The sequence below is a fragment of the Sinocyclocheilus anshuiensis genome, unplaced genomic scaffold (genome assembly GCF_001515605.1).
Source record: "Sinocyclocheilus anshuiensis isolate Anshui unplaced genomic scaffold, SAMN03320099.WGS_v1.1 scaffold1059, whole genome shotgun sequence".
In the NCBI taxonomy this organism is placed as follows: Eukaryota; Metazoa; Chordata; class Actinopteri; order Cypriniformes; family Cyprinidae; genus Sinocyclocheilus; species Sinocyclocheilus anshuiensis.
In genome coordinates this window covers 99049-108482 of record NW_015547703.1, presented here as the reverse complement: position 1 = coordinate 108482, position 9434 = coordinate 99049, and the positions used below count along the sequence as shown (strand labels likewise).

At 41.4% G+C, this 9434-nt stretch overlaps 2 protein-coding genes across 2 annotated transcripts; both read left to right on the top strand.

The window, feature by feature from the left end:
* The first annotated feature begins 1200 nt into the window (after window positions 1-1200).
* Window positions 1201-4844, top strand: LOC107703943 (junction-mediating and -regulatory protein-like). The gene is made up of 3 exons (XM_016506757.1): window positions 1201-1592; window positions 4271-4443; window positions 4660-4844. Coding segments are annotated over exons 1-3 (564 nt in total). The 5' UTR covers window positions 1201-1202; the 3' UTR covers window positions 4661-4844.
* A 27-nt stretch (window positions 4845-4871) lies between these two features.
* LOC107703941 (WASP homolog-associated protein with actin, membranes and microtubules-like) lies at window positions 4872-8223 on the top strand. The gene is made up of 4 exons (XM_016506754.1): window positions 4872-4983; window positions 5713-5806; window positions 6150-6499; window positions 7536-8223. Exons 2-4 carry the CDS (start codon window positions 5754-5756, stop codon window positions 7808-7810), a joined length of 678 nt encoding a protein of 225 aa, XP_016362240.1. The 5' UTR covers window positions 4872-4983; window positions 5713-5753; the 3' UTR covers window positions 7811-8223.
* The last annotated feature ends 1211 nt before the right edge of the window (window positions 8224-9434 follow it).

The window sequence follows — 9434 nt, the reverse complement described above, 5'->3', positions numbered from 1 at the left end:
TATATTAAAGTGCACATAAACACACACAAAACTCAAGTACATATGGAGGGAGGGGTTCTTGCAGACCAATCAGCGCTTGCGGTCTGCGTAGAATTGACGCGCTGTTAGATTGTTGGAGAGGTGCACGTCAGGCTACGGCGTATGGGTGTGCGTCTGTGCGTAAGCTACGGCGTAGGTTCGACGTAGAAGTATAAATCAGCCTTTTGTTAATGATGTGAGTGAGTGCAGGTACAACTGCAGGAGAAATGGCTTGAAGGAGATGAGATGGAATAGGATCAAGCAGACAAGTAGTAGGATGATTAGAAAGGATGAGTTTGGTGACTTCTTCCTCAGAGAGTGGAGAGAAGGATGTGAACGAGTGTATGTTTGCTGGTCAGATGTGCTTGACAGATTGTGGTGTGGAAAATTGTGCACTGATGTTTTTAATTTTATTAATGACATTTTTTTTTAATTCACATTTGCTGGGTGTTTATCGTTATAATGTTCAAGATGAAATCTTTTGTGAATGATTTCTGTTTATAACAGCAGCTCTCTTTGTACAGATGCAGTTTGTTAAAAGTCAGGCATTTCATGAAGAATATTGAATCTGTGCTTCACTAGGAGGCTGGAATTCCGTCACATGAGGACAGCTGATGAGGGCGGAAGTGTATGGGATTACATCTCTGCCACAATTCTGCATGCGTAAGATCATATTTTGAGCGCGCAAAAGTGCGTTTTGCACACGCGTGAACTGAGTTTTGTGGAGAAAATTTTTGTCTCGCAAAGAAAGTATTTCGTGCGCACGAAAATCAATTTTGCATTTAAAATAATATTTTGAATTTGTACAGACTCTTTTGCACATGCAACATTTCACTAGCTTGTTCCCTTGATGCCCGCTGCCCTCAGTGCTCTCTAAATGCCAACAATATGACATAATTCCAGCCAATCAGAGACCAGCCACCTTGCATGCGCAAAAGAGAAGGTCTGCACACATCCAAAAACTTATTTTAAATGCAAAATTGATTTTAGTGCGCTCAAAATACTTTTTTTCTTTGCTAAACAAACATTTTCTCCACAAAACTCAGATTGCGCGTGTGCAAAATGCACTTTTGTGCTCAAAATATGATATTTCCCGCGCAGAATTGTGGCAGAGATCTAACCCTATAGAAGTGCAGCTCGAACACAAACGCGTTAACGCGATGAGCGACGCGGACAGCGAGCGCATGGACAGTCTGGACGGATGGGTCGCCGGTAAACGCGACGCCTTCGACGACAGCGAGAGCCACAAACTCAGATTCATCGTGGAGTGGAACGAGACCCAGACGAAGTTCGCGGTGACGTGTCATAACCGGACGCTGCAGCGACGTGGCGACGCGAGCGGCAGCTGCGCGGGTCTGTTCTCCGGCGCGCAGCTGAGCGATGCTGACGCGGCCTGCAGGCAGCTGGAGCGCTACTTCGGCGCCGCGGTGGACGCGTGCGGCCGCAAGATCGTGCTGGACGCGCTCTTCAGCGTCACTGCGGCGGACGAACGCGAGTACTTCGAAAACCTGCAGGAGTTTAAATGCAAAGCGATGCGCGATGAGATGACGCGCGCCAAAGACACGCTGCGCGCGGTGAGACGCGACATATTCTATTCTATTCTGTTCTATTCTATTCTGTGGTGTTGTCTTCTATTCTGTTCGGTTCTGTTGTATTCCAGGGCTCGACATTAACGCTTGAAATGTCGAAAGACACAAAGACACGTTTCAAAACCTTTAACACATTTCACCTGTTTGCACACACGCTCCAAATTGCTCAGTGTTTTCTGCGAAATGCTGCACAAAACGCCATAATTTTGCACAGGTCTAACCATGTTCTCATTCAGAAAACACAAACACACAATATAATTAACTCAAGCATCAAAAAATTAACACAAACAGCACACATTTATTCATGTGTGAACATTAAGCATGAGGTCAAAGGTCATTAGTTCCTGATGAAATACACAGCACTATAGTTGAGCATGTTCTTCTGCATGGACTGATCATGAGGGAAGTTAGCCTGCAGCTCATCTACAGGGTTTTACAGTACTTACACAATACATATACAATATAATTACAGTACATAGCAGCAGTACTGCAGATGAGAGACCTTTCATTATTCTATGTACAGTAAATACTGTAGTACATGTTGTACACCCTCAAACTCAATACTCTTGGATTGATTTGTAGCCAAGCATGTACTGTATTTGTACAGAACTGAGAGACGGCTGTCTAGGGGAGGCAGAGAGGTCTTTTGTCAGAAGACTAAGAAACTGCTGTAACAAATAAGGATACTACCAATACTGTGATGCAGTTTGGCAGAGGATGCTGAATGAATGGAATTAATTTATTTACAGTAACTGACCGTATATTCCAATGTGTGTTTACTGTATATTCTGTTGTTTGGTTTTTGAACTTTTCTCTTCTAGTGCTTTTCATCTACTGTAAGATCTCTTCACAGTAGTGCAATGAAAGTAAACCTTTCTTACAGTTTAATGCTGAATTGTACTGTATCTGCATCCCTCTATTTGTGTCGTATACTGTAACAGTCATTGACTAGCAAAATGATTCGTTTCCCAAAAGCAGGTTTTAGTAACAGAGTTTTGAGTTGATCTCACTAGTGTTCTCTCGGCAGTGAAGTAGTGTGTATTTGGCAGGTTTGTGTGTCATCTGAGGGTTAGGGTTAGGGTTTTGAGTCTGAGAACATGAAGAGAACATGTTTTTGACTAAACTATTTGATTTTGAGCTGGAAGTTTGAAGTTTGCACAAGTTGGTGTATAGTTTTGAGATTGTGTTTATAAAATGGCGAATTGTTTCATGAATTGTGTTAGCAATCAAGAAAAACTGTAATGTCAAGCCCTATGGTCTTGTACTCAGTTGTGATCTATTTTATTATTTACTCTTTTATTCTGTTCTGTTCTGTTATATTTTATTATTTTGTGTTGTATTTTGTTTTATTTTCTGTTTAATTCCATCCAGTTCTATTGTGTTCTATTCAGTTTTTGTTTCTATTCTATTATGTTGTGTTGTGGGTTTTTGTCATCTATTCTGTTGTGTTCTATACTAGTCTGTGGTGTTGTCTTCTCTTCTTTTGTCTTCTATTCTGTTCTATTCTATTCAGTTCTGTTGTATTCTATTCTGTTCTATCCTATTCTATTCTGTTTTGTTGTATTCTGTTGTCTTCTATTCGGTTCTATTTTCTTCTATTCTGTTCTATTGTATTGTGTTGCTTTCTGTTCTGTTCTATTTTATTGTGTTCTATTTAATTTCTTTCCTGTTCTATTAAGTTCTGATCTATTCTACTATTTACTCTTTTATTCTATTCTGTTGTGTTCTATTCTATAAATTTTTTCGTTCTGTTCTGTTGTTATATTTTATTCTTTTGTGTTGTATTTTGTTGAATTCTGTTTTATTTTCTGTTCAATTCCATCCAGTTCTATTCAGTTTCTGTGTCTATTCTATTATGTTGTGTTTAGACTTGTGCCGGTATTCGGTAATGCGATATATCACGGTTATTTAATGAGCTAACATGAACTAAGACTTGTATTTTTTAACTAAGATGAATAACTTCTGTAGCAAATGTAGCTATTGCTCATTGTGAATGTTAATGCATTAACTAAGGTTAACTAATGAGGTCTTATTGTAAAGGGTTCTTTTGCACTTTAATCTGTGTAAAACTTTTGACTTTATACATTTTTCTGTATTGCTTTATTGCATTTAAATGTTCAGTTATTTTTGTTATAAGAAAAAAGTTATTAAACGTTATACTGTATTATGACAGCACTTTTTTTTAACAAAATTTCAATATCATGATAATACCGTATACCGTAATAAACGCATTAGCAATTAATCGCAACATGAAAATTTGATACCGGCATATCCCTAGTTTTGTTTTATTGTCTTCTATTCTACTGTCTTTCATTTGGTTCCTGTTTCTTCTGTTCTATTCTATTCTATTCTATTCTATTCTATTCTATTCTATTGTGCTGTATTCTCTTATGTTCTATTTTATTTTTTCCATTCTATTCAGTTGTGATCTATTCTATTATTTACTCTTTTATTCTATTCTGTTGTTTTATTCTATTTTTTGTTCTGTTCTATTCTGTTGTGTTATATTTTATTCTTTTGTGTTGTATTTTGTTGAATTCTGTTGTATTTTTTGTTCAATTCCATCCATTTCTATTCTGTTCTATTCAGTTTCTGGTTTCATTCTGCCGGTGGTTGAGGTTGAGTGAGGATGATGATGGTGTTGTCGTGTTTTTGTTCTTCAGCAGCTGCAGACTCATCCCAGCGCTGACGGGCTCCAGCGGCTGATGAAGATCTATGAGGAGGAAGATGAGGCTTACAGGGCATTAGTGAGTGTGGCAACGCAGTTCTACCAGAACCTTCTGCAGCCTTTCAGAGACATGCGAGAGAACGCACGCTCTACAAGACGGAGATGCTGGTACCTGCACACATCTCACATGCCAGAGCCATACAAAAATACACTTTCCTATTTACATTCATGTACATCAGGACTCATCAGCTACAGGCCAAACCTCTCAGTCATTTAAGCAGCAAGAAAAGCTCACTGATGTGATGATGAAAGATGATTTAGGTTCAGCTGAAAAACATGATGTTAAGAAGCAGCAGAAGTTGATGGATGTTTGTGTTTGTTCAGAAATGTCTGCAGTATGAGGAGCTGAGGCCGAAGCGTGTGAGTGAACTGTAGGCAGAGATGAATGACTGGATTCAGCGCGGAGAAAAAGCTGTTCCGTGGGCTGTCTCCTGAGCTGCAGGATGTTCAGGTGGATGTAAGTCCCGCCCACTCACACCTGCCTGAAACAACTGGAGAGCAAAAGAGGAGCGATTGTGCGTGCATGTGTGTGTGTGTGTGTGTGTGTGTGTGTACCCGCAGGAGTTGTGTGTTCAGGCTCACGAGCAGCAGCAGCGTTCAGTCGTGCAGAGATCTAAGCAGCACCGCCAACACCACTCCGCACAGCTGGTGAGTAATGTGCTGTAACCATGGTAACCACAACCCACTGCATCACCCCACAAAGCATCCCATAATGAGTCACAGTGCCGTAGGATCCGTGGGCTGTCTGTGGGCCGACCGAGTTACCATGGCAACTAAGCCTTCTGTCAGTCCAGCAGGGGTCACGCACACATTCCCAGAATTCCCTGCGCTGGTGTGACTGTGGAAGCTGAGGCCACTGAATGTGTTTCTGTTGGTTCACGCTCATTTCCCCTGCAGTGAATGTGGCACACGTGTGCTGTTAGTGGCTCTGGTGATCCATGCACACACAGGCACAGTCATGTGAGCACATTCTCAGCAAATTCTGAGCAGAGTCACACGAGTCCCAAACGGACGAGATATTGGAGGGTTTGAAATGAAATTCGTATATCATATATCAATATTCAGTGTGAATCAGCCATAAACATAATCAAACACGCAATGAGCCTCTTATGGAAATTCGCATTGAATTTATTTCATTATATCTACTAAATGAACTTGCATTTTATGGACAACAGTGGATGAGCTCTTCATTTCCCAGAATGCAGCAGTCTGCCGGATGATGCTCCGTTCTGTTGGACTGATGAAGTTTCTATGTTGTATTTCTTTCTTCGTGTTGAATTGTATTTCATTGAATTCCTGTTCATGTCATTCCATTTCCACATCCGATTCAATCAGTTTCCTCTCTAAATATGTGTGTGTGTGTGTGTGTTTGATCAGAAGCGAGAGAGGAGGAGAGCTGAGGAAGAGCAGATGAAGCAATGGGTGGAGAACGAGAGCAAAGATGCTCAACAGAGTGCGCTGCTTCAGAGAGGTGAGGCGCTGTGTGTGTGTGTATGTGTGTGTGTGCGTGTGCACATAAGTGTGCGTGTGTGTGCACATAAGTGTGTGCGTGTGTGCGCACATGAGTGTGTGTGTGTGTGTGTGTGCGCGTGCACATGAGTGTGTGCGTGTGTGTGTGCACATGAGTGTGTGTGTGTGTGCACATGAGCGTGTGTGTGTGTGTGTGTGCGCGCGCGCGCGTGTGTGTGCACATGAGTGTGTGTGTGCGTGTGCGTGTGTGTGCACATGAGTGTGTGTGTGCGCGTGCACATGAGTGTGTGTGTGCGCGTGCACATGAGTGTGTGCGTGTGCAGGGCCAGTTTCTCTGCATTTAGAGGCATCAGGCATTTACAGACGGCTCATGTGAAGCCAGTGTCACATGACTCCAGCAGAGATGACTCCTCCCAGCCCCTGTCAATCATCAGCCTGGGGCCACAAAGCTCCACCCCCCACAGGAAGAGGCGGAGTCAGAAGCAGCCTGACATACCAGTGCAGATTCTACTGCCGCCTGGATCGGCATCAGCACAGCCAGACCAGACGCCTCCTGCTCCTCCTCCACCTTCTAATCCTCCTCCTCTTCTTCTTCCTCCTTCTAATCCTCCTCCTCTTCTTCCTCCTCCTCCTCCTCCTGCTCCTGCCCCACTCATCAGTGTGAAACTGCCCGTCCAGAACACTCTAGAACAAAATATTTGTATTACATATATTACTAATGGCAGCCAGGAAGATAATCACTGTGAACTGGATGAATGTGCACGAACCTACTGTGACAGAATGGACACAAAGACTGAAACAGATATATATATTTGAGAAAATGACCGCGGACTTGCAGTTAAAATCTGACTTTTTTCGACAGAAGTGGGCACTTATTGAAACATATTTGCTTGAAGGAAATAGCTCTAATATATATTAATGTTTGAACCATGCAGATAATTTGCCAGTATGTGGTGCATTTATTGAAGTGCTGTCAGGGACTTCTGTATTTATTTTTAAATTAGTGTTTTTTTTCTTTTGTTTTTTTGTTTCTTAGTGTTTATTTATTTATTCATTTACTTTTCATGTCTCAATATTGTAAGTAAAAGTTATGTAACAGTATTTTGTTAAAAAAAAAAGGTTCAATAAACACACAGTTAAAAATAAATAAAAAAATAAATACAAAAATAAAAATCATTAGCTCATCCATGAACATGATTTCTGCCCGAGTCCCGTCGGATTGCGTCGGCTGTGGAGATGAAGACCACAACTCCCATGATTCCACACTCAGTCACGCCTACGCCTTTGATTCTGTTTGTTTTGAATACGCGCCCTCCAGCGGCGAAAAATTACATATTGTACCTTTAACTGCTGTTTTCTTCTTACGTTTCATCTTAAGGAAAGAGTTATGAATAATTATGTATTCTTAAAAATTCTTATTCCTGTCTAGTTTCTTAAGAATTCAAGTTATTGTAAAATCTTCATAAAGTTAAAAGAACCTCAGACTTGTCTTAAATCCTGAAAGCCGAGCCAGTCATTAAACGAAGATGTCTCGTGCGTCACATTCAGGAGCAGCTCAAGGCGCTTACAGAGGGTTCATAGCGGGACAAATATTAAGAGCAGTGTAAAGTTCTGTTTGGCTGAGAGTCAGATGACATTCGAGCTTGTCATTTCAATGATGGTTTCTGTGTGATTTCGAGTTGAAATCTGAGCTGGACGTTTCACCCGTTTGAGTGAATGTTATGTTTGTGATGCAGGATCGATGGACGAGCTGTTAGCGTCGCTGCAGCGTGGACAGACGCAGCTGCGGAAGGTCACGGTCAGCACAGAGAGCGGCGACGTCAGGAACAGCCTGCTGTCAGCCATCCGTCAGGGAGTCACCCTGAAGAACGTCCCGCCCTCCAGCAGCCCCACGCACAGCTCCGACTCAGAGCTCGAGCGAAGCATCCAAGCCGCCATGATGAGGATGAAGAAGGTGTCTAATGACTCTGATGATGAAGAGCCATCTGGAGACTGGGAGAGTTAGACGCGACCATCTGTGATTCACAAATGCTGCTGCTGCTGCTGCTGCTGCTGGACTGGACTGATGGCTGTGAACCCAACGCTGTTTCAGCCGCCATTAATGATTGTCATGGCTAACTTCCTTTGCCAAACTTTGGGTTTTTGCACTGAAATATCTGGTCGTAGGACTATATACTTAATTTTCCATGAATATACAGCCAATGGCACTGAATACTAGAAATGTGTGAATAACATCTGTCTCTCTGATTTGATCTGTGAACGCTTTCATTAAAGTGCCTGATCAGGATTGGAGCATCTGTCTGTGTTTGAGGGAAAGTCTGTGACTTACCCAGAATGCTTTTCTTTTCTTGGAAATCTTGATAGTATCAAAGTCTGGACCAGTGATTCTCAAACTGTGCTAAACTCAACACGATTATGGAAATGCACACTAACATATGCAATTCATTCAAAACTATTTAAATTGTTATATTGTATATTTTATTTCAAATATGTGATTATGACATCAGCCTTCTGCTTAGTGTTAGGGTTTAATTGCATGAGAAATCAGATGTTCATATAGTCATTTTGAAAATCAATACACTTTCTGAAATTAACACTGGCATGATACACTTTAATTTGTTCACAGAATATGTCATTTTTAATAAAACTGAAGCAACAATGGGAACATGAACTTAATTCCCAACTTCACAGTGGAAATATGGCACGTTATTATAAATATCAACCTCAATTTATGACAATTATTCAATGTAATCCACCATCTACACCAATGTGCAGTTCAGACAACCATACACATTTTACTCTTACCCAGTGGGCAATTGATGTTGAAAAAACATCAAATTGGCATCAAAATTGTTGTCAAAAGTCACCTCCGTTTATATAACACTGTTTGTGTCAAAGCAGCTTTATAGTGTTTAACAGGAAAATAGTTTGTCAATAATGCAAGAAGACAATAACATTCATTTTTCCAGTTAAAGTCAGTTCATTAATGATTCAGTGATGTCATAATCCAGTTCAGCTCTCTTCTAAAAGTGTCTGTGCAATCAGTCAAGCGTCCCCAACTAATGAATTCAGTGATGTCATCATCCAGCTCAGTTCAGTTTAAATAGTATCTTTGCAATCATTTGCAATCAAGACAACGATATCGCTGGGAATGAAGTGTCCCCAACTAAGCCAGCCAGAGGCGACAGCGGCAAGGAACCAAAACTCCATCGGTGACAGAATGGAGAAAAAACCTTGGGGGAAACCAGGCTCAGTCGGGGGCCAGTTCTCCTCTGGCCAGACCAAACCAGCATGGTGTGGTTTAATTCCAGGCTGCAGCACAGGTGCGTTTCAGGTAAATTTGTAGGTTTAATCGGACCACGAAGAAATATAGAGCTGAGTATCATCAGCATAACAGTGAAAGCTAACACCATCTTTCTTGATGATAGCTCCCAAGGGTAATGTGAAAAGCAACGGTCCTAGTACTGACCCTTGTGGCACTCCATACTGTACTTGTGATCGATATGATATCTCGTCATTCACTACTACGAACTGATGACGGTCAGTAAGTATGATCTGAACCATGCCAATGCAACACCACTAATGCCAACACAATTTTTTAGTCTACTCAAAATAATGTTGTGGTCGAT

Bases quoted from the DNA above. Each gene is read 5' to 3' on its own strand.
- LOC107703941 (XM_016506754.1), top strand. From the start codon at position 5,754: ATGGGTGGAGAACGAGAGCAAAGATGCTCAACAGAGTGCGCTGCTTCA. The intron at 5,807-6,149 runs GTGAGGCGCTGT...CTCTGCATTTAG, and splicing joins GAGTGCGCTGCTTCAGAGAG to AGGCATCAGGCATTTACAGA. The intron at 6,500-7,535 runs ATATTTGTATTA...GTTATGTTTGTG, and splicing joins CCAGAACACTCTAGAACAAA to ATGCAGGATCGATGGACGAG.
- LOC107703943 (XM_016506757.1), top strand. From the start codon at position 1,203: ATGGACAGTCTGGACGGATGGGTCGCCGGTAAACGCGACGCCTTCGAC. The intron at 1,593-4,270 runs GTGAGACGCGAC...TTTGTTCTTCAG, and splicing joins CCAAAGACACGCTGCGCGCG to CAGCTGCAGACTCATCCCAG.